Source organism: Rhinolophus hipposideros, assembly GCF_964194185.1.
Source record: "Rhinolophus hipposideros genome assembly, chromosome: 11".
Lineage (NCBI taxonomy): Eukaryota > Metazoa > Chordata > Mammalia > Chiroptera > Rhinolophidae > Rhinolophus > Rhinolophus hipposideros.
The window spans coordinates 1,965,608-1,993,283 of record NC_138057.1 but is presented as its reverse complement, the minus strand read 5'-3'; the positions used below and the strand labels follow the sequence as shown (position 1 = coordinate 1,993,283).

At 39.9% G+C, this 27,676-nt stretch overlaps 1 protein-coding gene across 2 annotated transcripts in view; it reads right to left on the bottom strand.

Annotated features, from left to right (window-relative positions):
• SPTLC1 (serine palmitoyltransferase long chain base subunit 1) overlaps positions 1-27,676 on the bottom strand; it is a 61,839-nt gene that overhangs the window by 15,125 nt on the left and 19,038 nt on the right. The window contains exons 6-9 of one of the 2 annotated variants that reach the window (XR_013994555.1): positions 18,230-18,386; positions 15,855-15,984; positions 11,862-11,951; positions 1,697-1,804 (exon numbers count right to left, since the gene is read on the bottom strand). Coding sequence is in view for 1 of the 2 variants with exons in the window: in XM_081067545.1 (XP_080923671.1) it covers positions 1,697-1,804; positions 11,862-11,951; positions 15,855-15,984; positions 18,254-18,386 (461 nt within the window). In the remaining variant the exon portion in view is untranslated. The remainder of the gene's footprint in view (positions 1-1,696; positions 1,805-11,861; positions 11,952-15,854; positions 15,985-18,229; positions 18,387-27,676) is intronic. The other variant, XM_081067545.1, reaches the window with a different exon arrangement.

Below are 27,676 nucleotides of genomic sequence, written 5' to 3'. Positions count from 1 at the left end.
GCTCCGTTTACCTTTCATCTTTTCAAAAATGAAATCAATTTATCCAAATATATACGGCAATCGATTCTTTGACCAAACTGGGCAAATGGCAGCGGATGAATGCGATGTGCCTCGCAGGCTCCTGAGTTCGCACCGTCCTCTCAGCTCCCCAGTAACCTGAGACCCTCTCCTTCTGCTCCAGCCCCAGAACTGCTCCATCCTGGCGGCCTAATAGCCACTGAATAATTACTCACTAATGGCTGTGATAATAACTGGTCAAATCGTATCTGGTGTTTTTCCTGATCCATAGATCCAACAAGGAAACCTCTGCACTTTTATTTACTTTTTAAAAAAGTCTTTTATTATGAAACATTTCAAACCTACACAGAAGTAGAGAGAACTGAAGAAAAGAACCCCATCACCCAGATTCAACAGTTACCAACTCACGGACAATCTTGTTCCATGCACAGCACCTGATACCCTCATCATTTCTTTGGAGCACATCTCAGACTATATATGATTTCATCTAAAATATTTCAGTGCCCATTTAAAAGATATGGACTCTTTCAAAACCATAAATACAAAACTATTATCACACTTAAAAAATGAAAAATTTCTTAGTATCAAATATTGGTTAAATCTCTCTGTCTCACAAAGCTTGTTTCTGTACAGTATTTGTTTGAATCAGGATCCAAATACGGCCCGTACACTCCGTCTGCACTCAGACTCAAGCCCTCATAAATATTATCTCCGTGACAATTGCTGACAGCAGTGAGGAAACTAGACCAGTGACGTCAGACAGTGTGTTTTACTTTCTAAATTTTTCATACTTTAAAAATTTCTCTGGGGTAAATTCTACTTGAATTACGTCTTCATTTATCTTGGATTCCTCACTGTATGTAATGGCCAGACATCGGTCTGAGGAGCATGCGTCAATCTAACTTCTCTGGGATGGCAGGAATAGGGGGATGCAGTCCCTCTCAGGTGATTTTATGTTTTATAGTGAACTTCTTAACACAAGCTGCAAACCTTTCATGCACAGAATCTGGAGAAAAGCCTACTTCAACCTGACTACACAATGGGGTTGGGGGTGAAGATGGAGGTGGGTTCTGCAGATGGGCAGCCTTGCTCCTCCCTGAGGCTCCAGGAGCACAAACCACTAAGACTGGGAGCAGCTGCGGCTCACTTTTCTTTGGCAAAAGAAAACATGACAAACTCATTCCAGTTGTCTGGGACTTTGAGGAGTTTCACCGAATCCACGGCCAGTGGCGTCTCTGATACTATACCTACGTAAAAGGAAAGCACGTCTCTATTACCTCCATTCACACAAATTAGAGAGAATACATAACTAAGTATTAAAAAGAACATCCTTTCACTGCCATCGTACTTACTTTCTAAAGGACTACTTAGGGAATTCTTACTGATTTTAAGGAAAAACAGAAGGCAAATCTAACTGTTTCTAGAGCAGACACACTGAAAGCCAGGACAATGCTACCATGTAAACAGAACACAAATTCTATGATTAGCAACTGAACTTAGAGATTCCAAGGAGACTGGCGCCTGGTCTGGGTGACCCAGTCCCCCGTGGGTTCACAGCAGTGACAGGCCCCAGAGCTGCACACCCATGAGGATCACTGTCTGGTGCCTCTCAACCGGCCAGCAGGATGGAACTGCTCATTCTCTACATGAGGGAACGTTCTGAAAAAGGAGAACTTACATTGATTCCAAAATGTTCAGTGACTCCTCGGCCGTGCTCTCCCAGGACTCCAAATGAAAGGCTCTCCTCCAGGAAGATCCTGGCTTTGTATTTGTATTTTAACTTAACCTAAGTGTTAACAAAACATAACTTTAAAATACTGATGATTAGCAGCAAACAAAACACCTTGTCAAGAACAAAACTGAATGTAAAATAAAAAGGAGAAAAAGGCATGTACAGCTGATCCCCAGTAGAGGTGGATTCTTATTTTTTAACTTGCCTGCTTGTTAAAATGTATTTGTCGCCCCAAATCCATACTCAGGGCCTAGGTTTAGGGCAGTGAAAACTCTGAGTCACCTGACATGCACATCAGAGGAAAGTGCTTCAGCTCACACTATAAGGATGTGTCCTTTTCAGTCTATTTATTGCCACTTTTTTTGCATTATGTGGTTTCTGTTGGTGATCTAGTTGTTTAAAATGGCCCCAAACATAGTGCAAAGTGCTATATGTCCTAAGTGGAAAGATGAGATGTGCCTTATGGAGGAAACATGTGCTAGATGAGCTCCAGTCAGGCATGGGTTACAGCGCTGCTGGCTGTGAGTTCAATGAGAATGAATCAACAATACACAATCAATAACATGTCTTTAAACAGAAACACACATGAAACAAGGCTATGTATTGAGAGACTGATGAAAATGGTATGACCAGAGACTTGCAAATAGCTAACTCTGTTTTGGCCCAGGAGCCACAGTTCAGAATTCCCTAATTCAGTGTTTGCAACATGTGCACTGAACATACCATGAATAACAAAAATCAATTGTACTTCAGATGCTCCAAAATGACTGAATTTAATTTAATAATATTGACAGCGCAATGCCAATTTTTCAAGAAGGAAATGTTAAGATGTTATGTGTATAAACATGTAATCTAGCTGTTAAATACTGGGTCTGATAAAAATTCCAGGGGAAATATATTTTTCCCTCATTAGCACCGTGTTTTAATTTGGAATCACAGTTATTTTTTTAATGCAGAAAAAGTATTCATTAACATTTTTCCCTTTGCTTTCAGGTTTATAAGAAAGCCCTCTCCCATCAAAGGTTCAGATGCATATTTATCTATATGTTCTAATTATTTCATGTTATTTTTTTTGTTGTTTACATATTGGGGAGTTGAACATATGCATGTTTGTTTATACGTTTTACCCCCGATGTTTAATTGATTTACTCCTATATAATATGTACTTGATCAGTTTCACAACTGAATTAAAACAGTGATATCAACCATTAAATTTTTATATACAAGGTCTGACAATTAAGTTCGTGAACTCATCCTAGGAAAAGTGCTACATACCTCATTGCTGAATATCACTAGGGTCACCTTTGAAGTACTCCCCTTGGGAAACTATGCACAGATGCCAGCACCTAGTCCACCCTTCAAAGCAATTTTCGAACTCTTTCTCTGGAATGGCCATCAGAACTGTTGTCATATTACCCTTGATGTCCTGAATGTCATCAAAATGTCTTCCTTTCAATATTTCCTTTATCTTTGGGTAAACAAAGAAGTCACTGAGGGCTAGATCAAGTGAGTAGGGAGGGTGTTCCAATACAGTCATTTGTTTACTGGCTAAAAACTCCCTCAGAGACAGTGCCCTGTGAGCTGGTGCATGGTCGTGATGCAAGAGCCATGAATTGTTGGCGAAAAGTTCAGGTCGTTCGTTTGACTTTTTCACGCAACCTTTCCAGCACTTCCAAATAGTAAACTTGGTTAACTGTTTGTCCAGTTGGTACAAATTCATAATGAATAATCCCTCTGATATCAAAAAAGGTTAGCAACATCGTTTTGACTCTTGATTTGGACTGACGGAACTCTTCTGGTCGTGGAGAATTGGCTGACTTCCATTGTACATTTTGACGCTTTGTTTCAAGGTCATATTTGTACACCCATGTTTCATCACCAGTGATAACAAGGCCCAAAACATAGTCTTGTCTCTCCAAAAAGTCTTGGCAAACTTCGACTCTCCTTTGCTTTTGTTCATTGGTGAGCTCCTTCAGGACCATTTTTGCACACACTTTTTTTCATGCGAAGATTTTCAGTTAAAATTTTCCTATTTCTCTATTGATGTTTACTTAATCTGCTATGCTTCTCAGTCAGCCGAGGATTTTGATGCACAATTTGACGAATTTTTGCAATGTTTTCATCAGTTCTGCTTGTTACTGGTCACCCTGATCTCTTCATCAGTGACACATTCTCTCTCCTCAGAAAAACATTTAATCCATTTGTACACTGCTGTTTTCTTCATGGCATTATCTCCATAAACTTGGACTAATGTGTCCCTGATTTCACTTTTGTTCTTGCCAAGTTTAACAAGAAATTTAACGTTTGTTCGTTGCTCTAATTCAAGCTCAGGCATTCTTGTGATGGCACACAAAAACACGCAACAACAATAATGATGCCATTCAGCAAGACACTGCCACACATTGATACGAACACAGCTGTGAGGCACTGATATACAAAGGTCATAAAACCTTATCGAGCTGCTTGTACACTGCTGCCAATTAAGTGCACAGTGGCAAGTTTTCGAACTTAACTGGCACGCCTCGTATAAGACGTGAGAAGTTGACCTCTCAAATATTCCTATGACTCATGAATCTTTTCTTGTACCAGCATCATATGCTATTATTAAAGATTTAATTACTAAGATCCCTTTCCACTGAAACTAGAGAAATAATGCACAAAATGTATAAGATGATTTGATGTCCCACTTCACAAGTCTCAGATAATTTCTTTCTTAATCATCAAGAAATGATTGGCCAAATGATTGGCTAATCTCAGTAATCAGTATCAAATTGGGAAGGGGGGGGGCCACTGGTCTTTTTGCTGGATTTTCATTCAAAATTAACTCATTTGGGGGAAAATCACATCTTTCCAACACTGATTCTTTACCATCCATTAATATGAATGAGATAGTTTCTAAAAATCATGTTTCAGAATATCTTTTATCATAGGACTGGTGCATAAATAGATAAGTGAAAGTAAAGAGGAATCCCATAGTCAAACCCTATTTTGTATCCTGTAATTTTTGCATACTCAATACAATTGAGTATTTGATCTGTCCCTACATTTTATATTTTGTCTCACTGCTTGGCTGTATTACCCATCCATCGGTACTGCTCTATTATTGTAGCCTCATAACATACAGTTCTAGTATCTGTTGGCCCACTCTCTTCCACTCATTATTCCATCAGTCTTTGACACCAAACAAGAAGAGAAAAACAGATACATCTCTTTTATTGAGATTTAGAATGTATCTACATTTCCTCAAAAAATAGTGAAAAATGTTAAAAATAAGAAACGAAACCTTATTTTATTTTATTTTTTTTATTTTTTCTTATTTTTTAAATTAATTAATTTATTTATTAGTTTCAGGTGTACAAAACAAGGTAATACTTAGACGTTCATCATTTATATCCCTCATACTGTGAACCCCCCTCCCCCCATCCACTATCCCTCCGACCTCACACTGAACCATCACATTATATATATAAAATTATAGTTGGCATTCATTAATGTTTAGCTTCTGGTGTACTATGCCATGATCAGGTATCCACAGTATCCCTGAGGTGGTCTCCCAAATAGAACGCATGTCCATCGGATACCCAACAAAATCTTTACAACATTATAGAATACCTTCCCCAAATTAATTTTCAAAAAAACCCTGAGGCCATCTTGTGGTTACCAGCTGCTTCCAAATCCCTTCACCTTTCCCCTTATCCCCAACCCCCTCCCACACACCCATTTAACCACTCTCGGTTTTTTCTCTGCGTCCCTAAAACTGTCTCTGATTAGTTCATTCACATAGTCTTTTCTTTAGATTCCATATATAAGTGAGATCATATGGTACTTGTCTTTCTCTTTCTGACTTATTTCACTTAACATAATGTTCTCTAGATCCATCCATGTTGCTGCAAATGATAAGATTTCTTTCTTCTTTATGGCTGCGTAATACTCCATTGTATAAATGTACCACAGCTTCTTAATCCAGTCATCTACCGATGGGCATTTCGGTTGTTTCCATATCTTGGCTATTGTGTAAAGTGCTGCAATAAACATAGGAGTGCATACAGATTTTTGAATTGGAGTTTTGGATTTCTCCGGGTAGATGCCTAGGAGTGGAATTACTGGATCATAGGGTAGTTCCATTTTCAGATTCCTGAGATACCTCCATACTGTTTTCCATAGTGGCTGCACTAATCTGCAGTCCCACCAACAGTGCACTAGCGTTCCCTTTTCTCCACATCCGCGCCAGCATTTGTTGTTTGTTGATTTATTGATAATAGCCATTTTGACTGGAGTGAGGTGGTATCTCATTGTGGTTTTTATTTGCATTTCTCTGATGGTTAGTGAGGTTGAGCATTTCTTCATATGTCTTCTTGCCTTCTGTATGTCCTTTTTAGAGAAATGTCTCCCCAAGTCCTCTGCCCATTTTTTAATTGGGTTGTTTGTTTTTTTGGAGTTGAGTTGAGTAAGTTTTTTATAGATTTGTGATATTAATCCCTTATCAGATATATCATTGGCAAATATCTTTTCCCATACAGTAGGATCCCTTTTTGTTTTATTGATGGTTTCCTTTGCTGTGAAAAAACTTTTTAGTTTGATGTAATCCCACATGTTTATTTTTTCTCTTACTTCGCTCGCGCGAGGGGATATATCAGTGAAAATCTTACTCCGGGTAATGTCCATGAAGTTTCTTCCTATATTTTCTTCTAGATATTTTATGGTTTCAGATCTTACATTTAAGTCTTTAAGCCATTTTGAATTTGTTTTTGTATATGGTGTAAGGAGGTGGTCCAGCTTCATTTTCTTGCATGTGTCTGTCCAGGTTTCCCAACACCACTTATTGAACAGACTGTCTTTACCCCATTGTACATTCTTGCTTCCATTGTCGTAGATTAGATGGGCATATAGGCATGGATTTACATCTGGACTCTCTATTCTGTTCCATTGATCTATGTATCTATTTTTATGCCAGTACCATGTTGTTTTGATTACTGTAGCCTTGTAGTATAGTTTGAAATCAGGTATCGTTATACCTCCCACTTTGTTCTTATTTCTCAAGATTGCTGAGGCTATCCGGGGTCTTTTATGGTCCCATATAAATTTTAGGATTATATGTTCTATTTCTGTGAAAAACGTCGTTGGTAGTTTGATAAGAATTGCGTTGAATATGTATATTGCCTTAGGCAGTATGGACATTTTAACTATATTAATTCTTCCTATCCATGAACATGGAATGTGTTTCCATCTATTTATGTCTTCTTTCATTTCTTTCTTCAGTGTTGTATAATTTTCTGAGTACAGATCCTTTACATCTTTGGTTAGATTTATTCCCAGATATTTTATAGTCTTTGGAGCAATTGTAAATGGAATTGTTTTTTTAATTTTTCCTTCTGCTATTTTATCATTGGTATATACAAATGCAACTGATTTCCGAATATTAATTTTATATCCTGCTACTTTACTAAATTCATCTATCAGTTCTAATAGTTTCTTGGTGGAGTCTTTAGGGTTCTCTATATATAGTATCATATCATCTGCATATAATGATAATTTTACTTCTCCTTACCAATTTGGATGCCTTTTATTTCTTTCTCTTGTCTGATTGCTGTGGCTAGAACTTCCAGTACTATGTTGAATAAAAGTGGAGACAGTGGGCAACCTTGTCTTGTTCCTGATCTTAGGGGGAATGGTTTTAGCTTTTCCCCATTGAGTATGATGTTAGCTGTGGGGAAATGAAACCTTATTTTAAAACCTTATTCAATTGATGGTCTCATAGATTCAAATTTATTTTTTTCAGTGCTATTAATTTTTTACTACCTAGAAAAAATATTAATAAGTGTCAATTTCAATGTAATGGATTTCATATAGATAGATTTCAATTTTATTCTGAAGTGACATTTTACTTTTTATTAAATGTATTGGGGTTAGTAAAATACGTTTCAAGTGTACTACTCTGTAATACATCATCTGTATATTGTACTCTGTGTTCACCACCCAAAGTCAAATCTTCCATCACCATGTATTTGACATTCTTCACCCTTTTTTACCTAACCTCGCCTCCCCTTCCCTCAGGTAACCACTATACTATTGTCTGTATCTATGAGTTTTTGTTTATTTGTCTTGTTTTGTTTGTTGCTTTCAGTTTTATATCCCACATATGTGTAAAATCATATGGTTTTCAACTTTTTCCATCTAACTTATTTCACTTAGCACACATTCAAATTTCAATGGTGAAATGTAAGGGTGGTTCAACACAGGAAAATCAATCAATGTAATACATCATATTAACAGAATGAAGGACAACCACATTATCAGCTGACACAGAAAAAGCATCTGACAAAATCTAAACCTATTGTAACAAAAACACTCAATGAATTAGGAATAGGAGGGATCTTCTTTAACTTAATAAAGGGCATTTATGGAAAATCCACAACTAACATCACAGTCAATGGTGATAGCATGAAAGCATTCCCCTAAGATCAAGGGACAAGGATGCGACTTTCGTCACTTTAGTCAACACTTAACTGGAAGTTCTAGCCATAGCAATAAGGCAGGAAAAAGAAAGAAAAGACATCCAAATTGGGAAAGAGAACGTAAAACTATTCACAGACAATATGGTCTTATGCTATAGAACAAGATCCACAAAAATATTATTTGAGTTAATAAACAAGTTCAGTGAAAGTTTCACACTATTAGATCAATACACAAAAATCAGTTGTATTTCTATATAAGCTAGCAGTAAACAATCGAAAAAAGAAATTAAGAAAATTCCATTTATAATAGTACCAAAAAGAATACAATACTTAGGAATAAATTTAACCAAAGAGGTGTAAGACTTGTTCAGTGAAAACCATAAAATAATTGCTCAAAAAAGTTAAGGGTAATATAAATAAATGGAAACACATTCCTGCTCATGTATTAAAAGACTTAATATCATTAAGATGGCAATACTTCCCAGAGCAATCCACATATTCAATACAATCCCTATGAAAATTTAATGGTATTTTTTATAGAAATGGGAAAGGTGATCCAAAAATTCAAATGGAATTTCAAGGGACTCCAAATAAACCAAACAATCACTAAAAAGAACAAATATGTAGAACTCACATGTCTTGGTTTCAAATTTTACTACAAAGGTACTAATTGAGACTGTGTGGTACTGGCCTATAGACAGACATATAGATGAATGGAATAGAGTCCAGAAATAAACCCATAGGTCAACTGATTTTTGACAAGGGTGCCAAGACCATTCAATGGAAAATAATAGTCTCTCCAACTAATGATGCAGGACAACTGGATAACCACACAAAAGAATGAAGGTAGACCCCTCCCTCAGAGCATATACAGAAACTAAGTCAAAGTGGATCAAAGAACTAAGATAAGAGCTAAAACTATAAAACTCTTAGAAGAAAACCTAAGGCTATATCTTTATGTCCCTGGATTTGGCAACAGATTTCTTAGATATGACACTAAACAACAGTACAATCAGCAACAAAAAGCTAAACTGGATTTTATCAAAATTAAAAAACTTTTGTACATCAAAGGACACTACCAAGGAAATAAAGAGAAACTAGAATGGGAGAAAATACTTGCACATCATCTATCTAATTAGGATCTAGTGTCCAGAATGTATGAAGTGCTCTTGTAACGTAACAACAAAAAGACAAACAACCCAATTTAAAAATGGGCAAAGGATTTCTATAAACATTTCTCCAAAGAAAACATATAAATGGCCAACATACACAAGAGGATCAATATCATTAGTGATTTGGGAAATGCATATCAAAACCACATACTTCACACTAGGCGGTAACAATTTAAAACATCAATTAAGTGTTGGTCAGGGTGTGGAAAGTAAAACCCTCCTTCAATTGCTGTGGGAATGTAAAATGGTGCAGCCTCTGTGGAGAACAGTGTGGCGGTTCCTCAGTAAGTTAAACATAAAACTACCATACGATCCAGCAATTACACTGCGAGGTATATACATAAAAGAATTAAAAACGGATTCAAACAAATATACGAGTGTTCATAGCAGCACTGTTCCCAGCAGCCAACGGTGGCAGCAAGCCAAATACTAATCAACAGATAAACAAAATGCAGTAGATCCACAAAATGGAATATTACTTAGCATTAAAAAGGATGAAGTACTGGTACATGCTATAGATTGGATGAACTATGAAAACATTATGCTAAAGAAATGAATCTATACACAAAAAGCCATGTTTTACAGTAGTGCCCCTTAGCCCCCCGTTAGTTCACATTCCGTAGTTTCAGTTACCCACAGTCAATTGCAGTCCAAGAATATTAACTGGGAAATTCCAGAAATATTAACTGGGAAGTTCATAAGTTTTTTTTTTTTTTAATTTATTTATCGGGGTGACAATTGTTAATGAAATTACATAATTTCAGGTGTACAATTCCGTATTACATCATCAATAAATCCCATTGTGTGTTCACCACCCAGAGTCAGTTCTCCTTCCATCACCATATATTTGATCCCCCTTACCCTCATCTCCCTCCCCCCACCCGGAAGTTCATAAGTTTTAAACTGTGCCTTCTGAGTAGTGTGATGAAATCTTGCACCATCCCACTCCGTCCTGCCCAGTACATAAATCATCCTTTGTCCAGCATCTCCATGTGACATACGGTGAGTTAGTAGCCAGCTTGTTATCAAATCGACTGTAATGGTATCGCAGGGCATATGCTCAAGTCACCCTTACTCTACCTAATAATGGCCCCAAAGTGCAACAGTGATGCTGGCCATTCAGTTATGCCAAAGAGAAGTGTAAAATGCTTCCTTTAAGCGAAAAGGTGAAAGTTCTCAACTTACTAAGGGGAGAAGAAACCCCATATGCTGAGGGTGCTAAGATCTATGATAAGAACGAATCTACTATCTGTTAAATTGTGAAGGAGGAAAAAGAAATTTGTGCTAGCTTTGCTGTGGCACCTCCAACTACAAATGTTACGGCCACAGTGTATGATAAGTGCTTAGTTAAGATGGAAAAGACGCTAATTTGGGGGTGGAAGACATGAGCAGAAAACGTGTTCCGACTGACGATAACGTGCTGCACCAGAAAGCACGGAGCCTCTACGCAGGCTCCAGCAAGGGAGCCCCTGAAGTGAGTGACCACGTTCACATGACTTATTACAGTATATTGTTACAATGTCCTATTGTGTTATTAGTTCTTAGTCTCTTAGTTGCTAGTCTCTTACAGTGTTTAATTTATAAATGAATCCTTCTCATAGGTATGCATGTATAGAAGAAAATGTACACAGGGTTCAGCATTATCTGCAGCCCCAGGAACCCACTGTGGGTCTTGGAACGCATCCTCTGTGGATAAGGGGGACAGCAGTATATGATTCCATATACGGGAACATCCAGAATAGGTAAATCCACAGACAGGAAGCAGACTGTGGTTGCTTGGGGCTCAGGGAGAGGAGAAACGGGGAGTGGCTGCTTAATGGGTGCAGGGTGTTCTTTGGGAGTGATGAAAAGGTTTTAGAACTAGATAGTTGACGGTTATACAACACTTGCATGTACTAATGACACTGAACTGTGTATTTTAGAATAGCTAATTTTGTCACGTGAATTTCACCTTAATTAAAAAAAAAAACTCTAGTCATGGTTTCTAAAAACAGTACATAGCTTTCCCTGTGAAAAAGCTGAGTTTTACAAAATACATATTGTATAATTTTATTTATATGAAATTCTACACAAGGCAAAACTATAAGAACAGAAAGTAGATCAATGGTGGCCTTGGGCCAGGTTTGTAGGTACTGACTACAAAGAGGCATGAGGGAATGTTTTGGAGAGATACATATGTTCTGTATCTTGACTATGGTGGTGGTGATAGGGGTGTATACATCTGTCAAAACTTATCAAACTGCACACTTTAAGTGTATTTTATTATACAATAAAGTTGGTTTTAAAAAGCTGAGTCTTGATTACTCTTTAAAGGCCAGAGATGGCATTTAATGTTAATCGACTTCCCTAGCGTGATCAGAATGTGCTTATGATACCTATTAAGCAGAGCAATACAGAACACCATGCATTAAAAGTGGCCATAAACAAGAGGCCAACTGCCAAACAGTCCGAATACTAAAATAATGAGCAATCATGGTTGCTTACCAATTCTGGAAGAGGACAAATAGTTCCAGTATTCATGTACAATCCTTCAGCTACAATGAAACGTCGAGTTACACGAGCCTTGCGAGGATTCTTTAAAAGAACAAAACGCAGACATTTTAAATTTCACTAACTCCACACACAGAATCTGTTACATGCTTCCTAGCACTTTTCCCTTATAAGATTTATTCATCAAAATAAGTAAATAAATAGATTAGAATAGTTGTGATCAATTTCAATCCCAGGTTTGAGACGCTGTTATTATGAGAAAGAATAGTGCTTTTGGGGCCTGCCCAGTGGCCCAGGTGGTTGGAGTGCCGTGCTCTTAATGCCAAGGTCTCTGGCTTGATTCCCACATGGACCAGTGAACTGCGCCCTCTACAGCTAAAATAGTGAACAACAGCTCTCCCTGGAGCTGGGCTGCTGCAGGCTGCTGTGCTGCTGTGGGCTACCGTCTGCCTCCATGAGTGGCCAGTGGCCGGCAGCCATCTGCCGTGTGCTGCCATGAGCGGCCAGCAGCCAGTGTGAGCTGTTACGAGTGGCCAACCGACGACTCCCTCAGCTGGGGGAGCGCAAGGCTCATAGTACCAGCATGGGCCAGGGAGCTGTATCCTACACAACTAGACTGAGAAACAACGCCTTGAACCGGAGTGGGGGTGGAGGAGGCGGAAGAAGGGGGGGGATAAAAAAGAACAGTGCTTTCTTCCTTCAGGCATTTTTCAGTTCATACAATTAACTAAATAGGTAAACACACACACACACACACACGATTTAGGCACTGAGATTATAACACAAGAAAACCTCTCAAGCCCAGAATGATGGGGAAGAGGCCCAGGGAACTTTCTGGGGGAGATGGGAATGTTTGCTATCATGACAGGGGCCATGATACCATATGGCTAGGATTGTGCATTTTGGTGTCTGTAAATTTTACCTAAAATAAAAAGAACTGTAACAAGGATGTCAATCATCACCATAGAGATACAGTAGGGAGTTAGGTGGAAGTTCAGATGATACAAGAATGGCAGAATACTGACAACAAAGCTGGGAGAAGAGTAAGGGGGTTTTATTGTACTATTGTGTTTCCTTTGAATGTGCTCACAATTTTCCATAATAAAAGGTTAAAAAGCAGACAAACCGTGCTTTCCCTCACCTACCAAAACACAGATGAAAGCCTTTACCTTCCTTACTTCTCACTACTGGCTCTAGCAAAGCTCAACTACGACCTCATGCAGTGCTGTTCGAAGTCAGTGGGTTGGAGCTTTTTCAGACAACATCTACCTTCCCACACCCCACGGCTGGCAAGCTGCTAATAGACCATCACACTGTTCAACACAGAGATCCACAGACCTTGTTAGGACCTCCCTACTCACAGGTTTATTGACTCTAAACGTCTGTCTGATGGACAACTAGAAACTCCAATATCAAAGCTATGCTTTAATGGATATTTTTGAATCCACAGCTGGACCGCTCAGAAAGATGTCTGCTGAAGTACCCGAAAGGATCAACCCATCATGGAGTGTGCATGATGGAGCGGGTCATCCCCAGTCATTAACACAAACCCAAAGACCATGGACCTACTGGCGGACCTGGATGAGGACATGGAGGCGTCCTGCTTCTCCCTGCCTTTCAAAACTGAGGTATTTTTCTTAGGATTTAACAATATTCAATGTAGAAATCTTGGGAAATGGAAAAGTACAACAAAGAATTTAACAAATTAGCTTGTTACACCACACATTGATAACTTTTGTCTTGTAAATACATACCTTTATAAATTACTTTGTTCAAATTAGGATTTTACTGTAATAGTTTTAGGAACTGAGTTGTAAAAACATTATGAGCATTTTCATATTATTTAAAACATGATTTTAGGGGAATGTAATACTCCACCTTGAGAGTATACCGTAAATTAATAATTCTCCCAGTGCTGGATTTAGGTTGTTTTCCTCCTTTTGCTTTTTTACATCATATTGTGAATATCCTTCAATCTTTGACACATTTTCTAATTATTTCCTAAAGACAGCACTCCGAGATACAGGTCTGAAGGGTACAGATATTTAAGAATCCTGAAATATGTTCGCCCACTTACTCGTTAGAAAGGCTGTCAATTGCAGCTCTTCCCAGAATTACAGGAGGGTTCCCTGTCTCATCACAGACACCAGTGTTGGCACTGATTATTACTATTAAAAAACACTCCCGAATCAGATAGGTAACAAATCCTAGCCTAAATTTCTCTAATTATTAGTGAGGCCAGACTATTTTTCACTTGCTCACAGTTATCTGTAATTTTTCTATAAAATGCTGTTTTTATCCTGGCCTTTAATATTTTATTTTTATATGAATTAATATGGGACAAGAGAACCCTGTAGGAAAAAGAATGAAAAACATCTTGGGAAATCAACAAAAAAAATTTTGATCCAAACCTGGAATAAACTGCAATATTTTATTTACTTTCAAAGAGAAGCATCTAAGTAGAAAATATCCCAAAATTTAATAATTATATTTTTGTGAAAATTGAAAAAGCATTATTTTTAAAAACAAAAATGTAAAGTTATTTAGAAAGCCTACTCTTGGCAGGAAAATGTGGTATAAATTAATTAGTAAAACGGTAGAAACTATAAAACGGAAATAAATTTCAAGATAATTTAATTTCTTGTTGATATTCATAAAAATAGTTCCACGTATTATAAGTCCAGTAAAACACACACATGCTCGCGTGCGTGCACACGCACACACACACACACACACACACACACACACACACAAGAAACTTCAATATAATGTTTTCCAAATTTGTACAATACTAACTTGGCAAAATAAACTCTACAGCATACTGGCCACTGGTCCCACTTCCCAAGGCAGTGTTCTTCAATCTGGTAGCATTCTATTACTAAATCAGAATAAGGGACATCTTTTTACAATTTGAGAAAGCAAGTCATCAGTGGAATGGTCTCAATTTGAACACTTTCCGTATAGATGTTCCTAAATTGTGTAACTAGGAAACACTGGCCTATAGTACATCTAGCATAAAATAGCGCGCGTCTATGAAATCATTAGAGATAGAAAGTCATCACAGAATGTATATGTTCATTAAATGCTGCCCTTAGGCTGTCATGTAAACAAAGATGACAGAATCCCAAAGGGATAATGCAAATATCTGGAAAAATGGAAAGGAACATAAATTTGGGAATCTGATGAGCATTTTATCTGTTACTCTAGCAACGAATGAGCCGTCCTGGAGAAGTGCACTTGAAAGGGACGGAAAGGCTGTGTGAGCAGGCTCCATGTACCGTCCACACAGTGCTTCCTGCCTCAGAACCACGGACCAGACAACCTTTCTCATCCATGTCAACAGAAGGAAATAAATGAGAATTCTAACAGTCATGCCTCTGAACCTCTCTGCTACACTCAAACCGAACACAGGGGAGTGAGTTCCATCCGTACATTCCCCAAGGGGAGGAAAAAGTGTCAATAGGCTGCAAGGCGGCAGGAAGCCACATTTGGGCATTTGTTTCTCACAGGCAGCAGCTGCTCAAAGTTCCGGCATGAAGATGGGGTGGGCAGAAAGTCTCACCTTGCTCATAAATTAATAAATTAAGACCTGCTGCCTGCTATTGTTTCTCCCACTAATTGATACACAACTTATTCTGATATGAACGAACCTATTTTGAATCTCATTAATGCTCTGAGTTCGGGCACTGTTTCTGTACAGCTAAAAGTGTACCCCTGACCCCCAACAAACTGCACAGTGCTTCTCTCCTTTTCACAAAGCTGCGCGGATTACCTCCCCCAAATTTGCCATACATAATTATGGCAGTGACGAGGCAATTACCATCAAACTTGGCTCTGTAACATGAAGTTCATTTAATAAGCAGGAACGCCCTTAATATCCAAATGTGATCCGCAGGCAACTGTTCCTGACAAATTGCCATTTCATAAATAATTTAGCTGGTTAGAAAGTATAAAAGAACTGCCTCATTTTCTTCAAAAGAATCGTACCTTTTGATCTTCGATCTCTTGTTCTTTCAGCAGTCGCTCCAGGTCAGCCATATCGTTATGCTTAAATAACTTAATGTCACTACGTGATGCCTGTAATCCTTTCTGAATAGCAAAGCAGGCTGCTCTATCTCTGCAAAAGAGAGAGACCCACCGGAGTGGGGTGTAAAGGGTCTTGTCAACATTTTAGAAAAGCAAGGCTTGCTTTCGTAGGTAGATCAACACCCATCAGTTAACGTGAACACAGTTAACGTGAACACAGTTAACGTGAACACGGCAAATAAACAAAACACGTTTGATACATCACTGTCTGAGTTTCAGTCTGCAAGCTCTTTTCACAAACGACCACACTGATTCTATTCCAAGAAGCACTCTTGCCACATTTCCACCTCAGAAGTCACCCTGCACCTTATTTATGGGAGGCGCCTGTTTGTTCACAGCAATTTTCTCTGAGAAATACAAATACTGTGCACTGCACCATTAGTGGCCTCTGACTTGACTGCCACACTCTTCTGCCGTCACTTTGCCATGAGAGAAGCAATGCCAGGGGACAACAGGTGTGTGTCTTGCAGATTAAACTTCCGTAAGATCTTCTGCATTGGGTTAATTTGGAGGAAATGTATTTTAAAATTAAGTTGTATTAATAAAAATACACGCAGACTTCTACTTCTGGGAAAATGTTAAGAAGACTCTGACAAGAGGAGAGAAAAGGTAGACCAGCTAGGGACCTGAAAAATGACATGAGATGAGTTCCTTGGGTTTTCCTGAGTTGGAGCTGATGAAACAGGCCACCTGGAAATGCCGCGGCACAGACCAAGTGGCTCTAACAGAAGCCTGTGTCCTGCAGCCAGAGGGACCGACAGCAGAGGGGGCAGCCCAGCAGGCAGTAATGCCTCTACTGTAGTGCCACCACAGAAAAACCTGAGCCCACCCCTTCCACACCTGCAAAGGCTGGGAGCAAGGACCTACACACAGGGCACCCCAACACCCCACGATGGGAAGAATGGCCCCAGTACTCTGCAATCCCCAGGCAGAGCTGTGTCCGGGTGCGTGCTGCACTAGCAGGAGTTCCAATCGTGGTACGAGCAGCAGGCGGCTGCAGAGGCTGAGGTGAGCCGGCTCTGAAGTCCACTCCCTCACTCGGACCCCTCTTTTGAGCTCCAGCCTCCATTCATTCATTTACTCAACTGGTATTTACTGACCACTATTAAATGGCAAATGCATCCTAGGCAATTAAGCTAGTACAGAGTGGTGAAAGTCCTAGAAAAGAGGAGTCCAGTGAGGCTGAGGCTACATGAGCAGAGCGGAGGGTGGGAGGGTGTGTGGGCGCACATGTGCACACGCGTGCATGAGGAAGGTCTGAGAAGCGGGGCCTCGCAGCAGGTGGCCTTGGCCTGGTCTGAGAGGCGGGGGAGGCTTTCCTGCGCAGGGTGAGCAGGATGAGCAGGAATAGGTAGGAGATGAGACAAGGAACAATATTCCAGGACTAGGGGCGAGCGTACGCCAAGTCCCTCAAGCGAGAGGAAAGCAGCGTGTAAGGCTGCGGAGGCTGCAGCATAACCACCTGACGGAAAACAGTGAAAACCGGGCCTGAAAAGGTAGCTCAGAACACACCAGCGTCCTGAATACTTGGGTCTTTATTTTAGAACAATGGAAACTGGAATGGAGTGTGTCAATCAGATTTGAATTTTTAAAAAAGATTATTCTGGCTATAGTGCTAAAAAGGAAAAGGAGGCAAAAGTAATATTTTTTAAAATAAAAAGTAAATTTGCTTTTAAAGTTAAAAGAGTCATTTAATAGTCTACTCAAAAGGCTTGGGTGAGAGGCAGGTGCCTCTGACAGGTGTCGCCAGCTGTCTGGCCTGCGCCAGCCGCGCCCCACACAGCGCACACACATCTAAGGGTGCAGATTTACTCATGGGAAGTCAGGGAGGCCCAGACCCACGGCTTCCATGCTCCTAACACGCCGTGAAACGAGACCAGCGGAGAGCAGGAGTTGGGCTGGGGTGCTGAGAAGTGGGGTGACTGACAGGTGGTGTGAGTGAGCTGTGCCCATGGCCTCAGAAGGACCCCACACTGTCACACAGCTGCGTAGGCAGGCAGATGGTTCGCCTCATCCTGGGTAAGTCTGGCCTTCTTGATATCAATAAATTAATCATAATGAAAGATAACTGAGTACTGACACCTTTAGGCGTTCTTCTAGTGATGGTCCCCAAAATTCTGCACAATTAGTTGGCTGGGGTGACTATGCATTTCTTTAAAAACAAAATTCAATAATATTTGAGGCAGATAACCTCCAACAAAGGAGTTCTCCAGAAGGGTCCATATTAGTGCCAAAGGATTCCGATTAGGCAGGTAGGTACTTACTCAAGTACCTACCTATTAGGAAGGTAGGTGACTTACACAAACACGATGTCCCCTCTCTTGGAGTAGGCGGGAATGGCGCTGGCCATGGTGGCAAAGCCGTACGAGTAGATGATGGCTTCTTCCGTCTTCAGAAACGTTGCCAGGCGGGCCTCCAAGTCCAAGTGTACATCTGCTTCAACAATGAAAAGCTCGATGGTTAAACGCTCTTACAGTTCTTTCTCCAACTCAAGAACAAAGAAAATCAACAGTTTAGTTATTAGTACTGTCACCTTACAGCCAAAATGTAATTGACTTTAAGTTATAAATGACGTAAGACCTATTCAGATAATGCTGGGCCAATACTGCTCCTAAAATCTGAGGACTGAGTCGGCTACTCATCTGTACACACAACGTGTCCTCCTGGGCAGCTCCGAGCCGGGCTTCTCTGTGGTTACTCCAGCCTGAGAACCCAAGGCCCAGGGCCTTCCCTGCTTTGGAGGCCCTCACCCACAACCCCACTTTCCCAATGTGTGACATTAATGAGTAATGCCTTCTTGCGTTTTACAGAAGGTGCAAAACCAGGTACTAAGACAACTGTCAACCAGCTTTTAATAGGAAAAGAAGGAAGACAAAAGCAAAGTCGTTCATTTCAACAGAACTGCAGAGGCTCTGCATTAAGACAGTAACACTGAGCAGAGCTGGTGCCCCTGACAGCCGGTGTCAGTCCTGAGGTGCAGCACCTGCCATCACGCTGCAGGGCTGAGTTGCCATCTACGTTCCTTTGAAGTGTACCGGGGAACTCAAACTTAGAGTACAAAGGGACATGTGGTCCTCTCTTAGAAGCACTTGAAGAAGAAGGCTCACATACTGCCTTGTAGGACACTAACCAGTTTTATGCCAAACTAGCAACCTTATTCTGATATTCTTGGGCATTTTTTAAATTGCCTACCAATAGTTCCTCAAAATGCCTTTTTAAAACAACTTTATCATTTATTGGTATTTTGATTAATGAGTTGAATAAATTCATTGTATATTTGCATGAGTCAGTTAAGTTACAAAAATTGTATTTTATCACTGCACATGAGATAAAAGAATGTCGATGCAATCACAGGAGTAAGTTGTAATGATTAAATTGGTATTTTTTTCGTATATCCTGTTGCCTTATACTGTCTCACCTCCCCAGGCTGAGCCAGAGGCCTCATGCCCTAGGATGGAGGAAGCATCAAGGTCTAGAATCCACACTGCACTGACTGGCTTTGAACTAGCTTTGAAAACTTCAAAGTGGTCTTATTCGGAGAGCAAAAGATTTTTAAACTTTAGCTCCATTAACTATAGCAGGCCCCAGGCCCGGAGAAGCAGATCAGAGTTTTACCACAGGCCCTGCGCAAGGAGAACTCAGAGCTGGTGTGGGAGGATGTGGATAGGACCCCACCGGCCTTGGAACTTCATGGGAGAAAGGAAGAAGATTGCGGTTCCTAAAGGCAGACTTCAGCCCTTGGAAGGGGGAGCTGCAGCACCCCCTGAGGGGAACTTGGCAGTCTGGGTAGTGGCAGGGGCCCCAGATACCCCTTGAGGGGGATAGGGAGGGCTGACGGACAGAGCCCATGGCCCAGTTTCCAGGCCCCGTGGGGGAGGCATCACTCCAGAACACCGGCCAATCCCCCTCCCTCAGCACCAGCCTTCCCTCCAGGAGCCCCAGCCCCAGCACTTCACTCCAGACCAGGGGAAGGCAGGGGGCCGCGCCCCCCACTCCAGAGGGACACGTGTGTCCCCGCACCCTCAGAGGCCTTCTTGGTGAGAAGATGGAGAGGGACAAGGCCTGAAGAACTGAGACACAGAGGAGATGACTGAATCCAGCTGGGTACACAGCTCGACTGTGAGTGGACGAAACTGCAACGGACATGGCTGACTGTCAAGGGTAAGGCTTTCACCGCCCTCCAGGGACACACTTGAAAGTAAGGTCAGTTTTGCTACAGGAAATAAAGAAACAACAATTTTATTTGAACAAAGTGTCTAAACTCTGTAAACCCACTCACTGATTTATGAGGCAAGATAATCCATTGTGATGCTTTTTAACTAGTAAAAGGCAAATTAAGAATTATAAAAGTTGCAACTTCACAAAGGACTATATTTTAAAAAGTAGTCAGATAAGGGGGATCCAATAATCTCAGTTAATTCACTTATTAATCAAATATTTAGTGAACAGCACATAAAGACCGAAACTATGATAAGCACTGGATCAGGGAGAAATACAGGGTTTCTGCCACTTTGGCAAGTGACACAGCTAAGAGAGGCATCCAGCAACTGTCATCGGAGAACTCCAGACCGGAGACAGGTAAGAGGGGAGGCTGTGCCCTCAACCAAATAGTCTCAAACATTTGGGTCCTTCCACACTCAGAGCCACACACATCCACAGTGATTTCTGATTAATGACAGAGAACACTCGAAGGTGAACCAAACACAAGGGTGGGAATTGGCTATAGACTAGGAGAAGACACGCACTGTCTACACTAACCCCCAAATGAGTAGGAGAAGAAGACACAAATTGTCAAAACTAACCTTCAACCGAGTAAGAGAAGACACGTATTGTCTACACTGATCCCCAACTGAGTAAGAGGAGAAGACAGGTATTGTCTACACTAACCCCCAATGAGTAGGGGGAGAAGACACACTTTGTGTACATTAACCCCCAACTGAGTAAAGGAGAAGACACATATTGTCTATGCTAACCCCCAAGGAATAAGAGAAGACATGCATTGTCTACACTAACTCCCAACTGAGTAGGAGGAGAAGAAACAAATTGTTTACACTAACCCCCAAATGAGTAAGAGAACACACATATTGTTTATACTAACCCCCAATGAATAGAAGACACATATTGTCTACACTAATGCCCAATGGGTAGAAGACATGTTTACACTAAACCCCAACTGAGTAGGAGAAAACACAAATTGTCTACACTGACCCGAGTAGAAGACATTGTCTACATTAACCCCCAATGAGTAGTAGACATGCACTGTCTATACTAACCTCCAACTGAGTAGGAGGAGAAGACATATATTGTCTACACTAATCCCAACTGGACTGCAAGACAGATACAAAGAGGAATTTGAAAACTGAGAAGCAATATCCAGAAACTGAAGCTCATTTTATAGATTTCTTATAGGATGTTACTGAGTTGTGAAAATGAACTATTTGTCCCATTCCAATCAAGTAATGGTAAAAAACAGCATATTTCTTTCCATTTCTAAGTTAAAATATATATACACCACAGTCTCTTATAGAAAAAACACATGAAAAGCATTTGATTTCCATTACAAATCAGTTATAGTCACTTTATCAACATTAAATGGAAAAACCAGTGTCCTTTGATAGATGATTGGATAAATAAGATGTGATACATATATACAATGGAACATTACTTGGCTGTATGCAAAGATGAAATATTGCCATGTGTGACAACATGGATGGATCCTGAGATTATGATGGTAAGCAAAATAAGTCAGACAGAAAAGTCAAGAATCATGATTTCAATCTTATATAGGATATAAAACTGAAATAACAGATGAAGAAGACAAACAAACAAACAAAGAAAAACTCATAGACAAAGCCAATAGTTTAGTGGTTACCAGAGGGTAAGGGGGAGAAAAGTGGTAGAAGAGGATAAAGGGGGTCAAATATATGGTGATGGAAAAAGAACTGACTCTGGCTGGTGAACACACAATGGGATTTATAGATGATGTATTACAGAATTGTACACTTAAAATCTATGTAATTTTACTATTGTCACCCCAATAAATTTAATAAAAATTAATTTAAAAAACATGCAATCATGGTTTAGTTGATTGCTATAAAAAAAAACATCAGACATCATCAAAATGGAGGCGTCAGGTGAGCCTCTGTAAAGCTCCCCTGGAATTTACAACGAATCGAACAACAATAACTCCACAAAGGACTCCCTGCACAGCAGACAGGCAAGACGAAGAGGCCCACTACTGAATTCACCTAAAGGTGGGAGAATTGCTCGAGAGGGGGAGGAGGGAAGGGAGAAGTGTAGAGACGGAGCCGCGCGGGCACAGGACGCAGACCTAGCTCAGTGCTCGGAGCTCCCTGCATCCCGGAACTACCGCAGCTGCGGGAGAGGGAAGGACTCTGACTGCTAGGGCTCCGCTTACGGCCCACAGGGCTGAGGGGGCAGCATATAACACGGCTGAACCCAACGCTCACGGCAGAGACCTCGGAGCGAAGACTGAGGGAAGAAGGCTGAGAACGGTGGTTTAAGCCCTCACTGCCGAGCGGAGAACGGAAGCCTTAGGCACTGAGACTAGCCACAGCCTCCCTACCCTCCCAGAGTTCGGCCCACCCCCAACTGCCCGGTGCTAGAAGCGATAAAGTAGCAGTGTTGGATCAAAATGACAGAATATTTGCTGCTCTGAGAACTGTGGACCGCAGACACAGGTTCCCAGCCCAACTAGTTCCAGCAAAGGGGAGGAGCTGTGGAAGCAGACCGGCTGTGGTGGTGGTCGCCGCCATTGCTCTGGGCCACCTCTCACAACTCACCCCGCCCCTGGCCCCACCTATCTGGGCGGATCCCTGCAGGAGTAAACAAACTGCTGAAACATAGGGGCTCTGAATCTGGTGCAGAAAGAGCTTTGGAATTTCAAAAGCTCTCCCCATACCCACAAAGACACTGTGTCCTGTGACCCAGGTGAACTATTAACAGAGGAGAGGCCCGTATCCCAGGGAATCCCCCCATTGTGTGAGAAGCTGCAATAGTGCAGAGAAAACATAGCATTACTGTGTGAGAGAGGAAAAAAAAGGCTGTAGTCGGAGAAAAAATAAAACATTCTGCCAACAAGTACTGGAAAACAAAAGAAAGATATCTTCCTGTCAACCTGTTGCAGAAGCCACTCCTGTAGATGTCTAGGAAGAGAAATAATAAATCAGTAATTGCCATGAATAACCAAGGCAACAAGACTGCTCAGAAAGAAAGTGAAAAGTCTCCAGAAAAGGAACTTAGAGATATGGAAATATGTGCCTTAAATGACAGAGAATTAAAGATGCACTTCTGAAAAAACTCAACGAGATGCAAAAAAACACAGAAAGGCAATTTAATGAACTCAGAAACACAATCAAAGAACAACATGAGCATTTTACGAAAGAGACTGAAATTTTAAAAAAGAACCAAATGGAATTTCTGGAGATAAAGAACTCAATAGAAGAAATAAAGAATGAAATAACCAGCTTAGGTAGACCTGACCAGATGGAAGAAAGAATCAGTAACATCAAAGAGAGAAAAGTGGAAATTACACAGATGCAAGAAGAAAGAGACTTGAGACTTAAAAGAAATGAAAGAACTCTACAAGAACTTTTTGACTCTATTAGAAAGAGCAATATAAGAATAATGGGCATACCAGAAGGAGAAGAAAGAGAGAAAGGAACAGAGAACATATTCAAACAAATTGTTGATGAGCACTTCCCAAACTTGTGGACAGAAATGGATCTTCGAATCCAAGAAGCAAATAGAACACCTAATTACCTCAATCCCAACAGGCCTTCACCAAGGCACATTGTATTGAAGCTGTCTAAAATCAAAAACAAAGAAAGAATCCTCAAGGCAGCCAGGGAAAAGAAGATGGTAACCTACAAAGGAAAGCCCATTATATTATCATCAGATTTTTCAGCGGAAACTCTACAAGCCAGGAGGGAGTGGAACCAAATATTCAAACTATTGAAAGAGAGAAATTATGAGCCAAAAATAATATACCCAGCAAAGATATCCTTTAGATATGAAGGAGGAATAAACACATTTCCAGACAGACAGAAGCTGAGGGAATTTTCTAATACACGATGTGTACTACAAGAAATACTAAAGAGGCTATTCGACCACCATCAACAGGGACAATTTGTGGCAACCAAAACGTAAAAAGGGGGAGAGTAAAGGCCTGAACCGGAATATGGGAATAGAGAAAGTAAGCGTGCTGAAAAAAATGGAATACTCTAAATATCAAACTTTCTTTTACATAAACTTAAGGGTAACCACTCAAAAAAAATCCAGAACTGAAATATATACTGTAATAAAAGAAGAAACGGAGGGAAACATCAAAGAATACCACCACACAGAAATAATAGACAACAACAAAAAGGCAAAGAAACAATGGAGACACAAACTTACCAGAAAACTAAAGATAGAATGACAGGTAATCCTCACATATCAATAGTCACCCTAAATGTAAATGGACTGAACTCACCAATAAAGAGACATGGAGTAGCAGATTGGAACAAAAAACTAAACCCAACCATATGCTGTCTCCAAGAGACACATCTCAGCTACAAGGACAAGCATAGACTCAAAGTGAAAGGGTGGAAATTGACACTCCAAGCAAATGGTACCCAGAGAAAATCAGGTGTAGCCATAATGATTTCCGATGAAACAGACTTCAGGGTGAAAAAGATAACAAGAGACAAAGATGGACATTTCATAATAGTAAAGGGGACAATACAACAAGAAGACATAACAGCCATCAATATTTATGCCCCCAATCAGGGAGCACCGAAATATACCAAGCAACTACTAACAGAACTAAAGGGAGAAATTGACCAAAACACAATTATACTAGGGGACTTAAATACATCATTGACAACTATGGATAGATCATCCAAACAGAAAATAAATAACGAAATAACAGCCCTAAATGACACATTAGATGAAATGGACATAATTGACATATATAGAGCACTTCATCCTAAAACATCAGACTATACATTCTTTTCAAGTGTACATGGAACATTCTCACGGACAGACCATGTATTGGGACATGAAATCAGCCTCAGCAAATTTAAGAAGATCAAAATCATACCAAGCATAATCTCTGATCACGAGGCTTTGAAATTGGATATCAACTGCAAAAAGAAAGCAGGAAAAAACACAAATACATGGAGATTAAACAACATACCTTTGAAGAACAACTAGGTCAAAAAAGAAAGTAGAAGAGAGATCAAAAGATACACAGAAACAAATGACAATGAAAATACATCCTACCAAAATTTTGGGGAGGCAGTGAAAGCAGTTTTAAGAGGGAAATTTATATCACTACAGGCCTATCTGAAGAAACAAGAAAAATCCCCAATTAATAACCTCATGTTACACCTTAAAGAACTAAAAAACGAAGAACAAGTGAAACCCAAGATCAGCAGAAGAAAGGAAATAACAAAAATCAGAGCAGAAATAAATGGAATAGAGAACAAAAAGACAGTAGAAAAAATTAATGTGACAAACAGTTGGTTCTTTGAAAAGATTAACAAAATTGACAAACCCTTGGCAAGACTCACTCAGAGATAAGACACTAAATAACAAAATCAGAAATGAAAAAGGGGAAGTTATCATGAATGCCACAGAAATACAAAGGATCATGCAAGAACACTATGAAGGGCTATATGCCACCAAATTCAATAACCTAGAAGAAATGGACAAGTTCTTAGAAACATATAGCCTTCCAAGGCTGAACCATGAAGAACTGGAAAATCTAAACAGACCGATCACCACTAACGAAATTGAATCAGTCATTCAAAACCTTCCAAAAAGCAAAAGTCCGGGACCAGATGGCTTCACTAGTGAATTCTACCAAACCTTCAAAGAGGATCTAATACCAATCCTGCTCAAACTCTTCCAAAAAACTGAAGAAACAGTTCTCCCTAACTCATTTTATGGGGCCAACATTACCCTGATACCAAAACTTGGTAAAAACATCACAAAAAAAGAAAACTACAGATCAACATCTCTGATGAATACTGATGCAAAAATCCTAAACAAAATTCTAACAAGTTGAATACAACAATGCATTAAAAAGATTATGCATCATGACCAAGTGGGGTTCATCCCCGGGGCACAAGGACGGTTCAACATCCGCAAATCCGTCAAAGTGATACATCACATAAACAAAATAAAGGACACAAATCATATGATTATGTCAATTGATGCAGAAAAAGCATGTGACAAAATACAACATCCATTTATGATTAAAACACTTAATAAAATAGTTAGAGAAGGAAAATACCTTAACATCATAAAGGCCAATATGACAAGCCCTCAGCTAATCTCAGAATTAATGGTGAAAAGCTGAAGCCCTTTGCTCTACGTTCAGGAATACGACAGGGCTGTCCCCTATCACCTCTGCTTTTCAACATAGTGTTGGAAGTCCTCACCAGAGCTATCAGGCAAGAGAAAGAAATAAAAGGCATCCAAACTGGGAATGAAGAAGTTAAATTGGCACTCTTTGCAGATGACATGATGCTATATATAGAAAACCCTAAAGACTCCACCAAAAAGCTATTAGAAACAATCAACGAATACAGTAAAGTTGCTGGCTACAAAATCAACGTACAATAGTCCATTGCATTCCTATATACTAACAGTGAAATCTCAGAAAAAGAAATAAGAAAAACAATTCCTTTTGCAATTGCAGCAAAAAGAATAAAATACCTAGGAATACACTTAACCAAGGATGTGAAGGATTTATATGCTGAAAACTATAAGACACTTTTGAAAGAAATTGAAGAAGACACAAAGAAATGGAAAGACATTCCGTGCTCATGGATTGGAAGAATCAACACAGTTAAAATGGCCATATTACCCAAAGCCATATACAGATTTAATGCAATTTCCATTAAAATCCCAATGGCATTTTTTAAAGAAATAGAACAAAAAATCATCAGATTTGTTTGGAACCACAAAAGACCCCGAATAGCCAAAGCAATATTAAAAAAAAAGAACAATACTGGAGGTATCGCACTCCCTGACTTTAGCTTGTACTACAGGGCTACAATAATCAAAAAAGCATTTTATTGGCAGAAAAACACACACATAGACCAATGGAATAGAACTGAGAACCCAGAAATAAAACCACATAAATATGGACAGACAATTTTTGACAAAGAAGCTAAAAACATACAATGGAGGACAGACAGCCTCTTTAGTAAATGGTGCTGGGAGAATTGGATAGCCACATGCAAAGGAATAAAACTGGACTGCTATCTGTCACCATGTACCAAAATTAATTCAAAATGGACCAAAGACTTAAGCATAAGACCTGACACAATAAACTGCATAGAAGAAAACATAGGTACTAAACTTATAGACCTTGGGTTCAAAGAGAATTTTATGAATTTGACTCCAAAGACAAGGGATGTAAAAGCTATAATAAATGAATGGAACTCTATGAAACTTAAGAGCTTCTGCACAGCAAAAGAAACCATCGACAAAATAAAGAGGCAACCAACTGAATGTGAGAAGATTTTTACAAATAGTGCCTCCGATAAGGGGCTAATATCCAAAATATGCAAGGAACTCATGAAACTCAACAAGAAAACAAACAACCCAATTGAAAAATGGGCAGAGGACCTGAAGTGAGATTTCTCCAAAGAGGACACACAAATGGCAAACAGACATATGAAAAAAATTCTCAACATCACTAATCATCA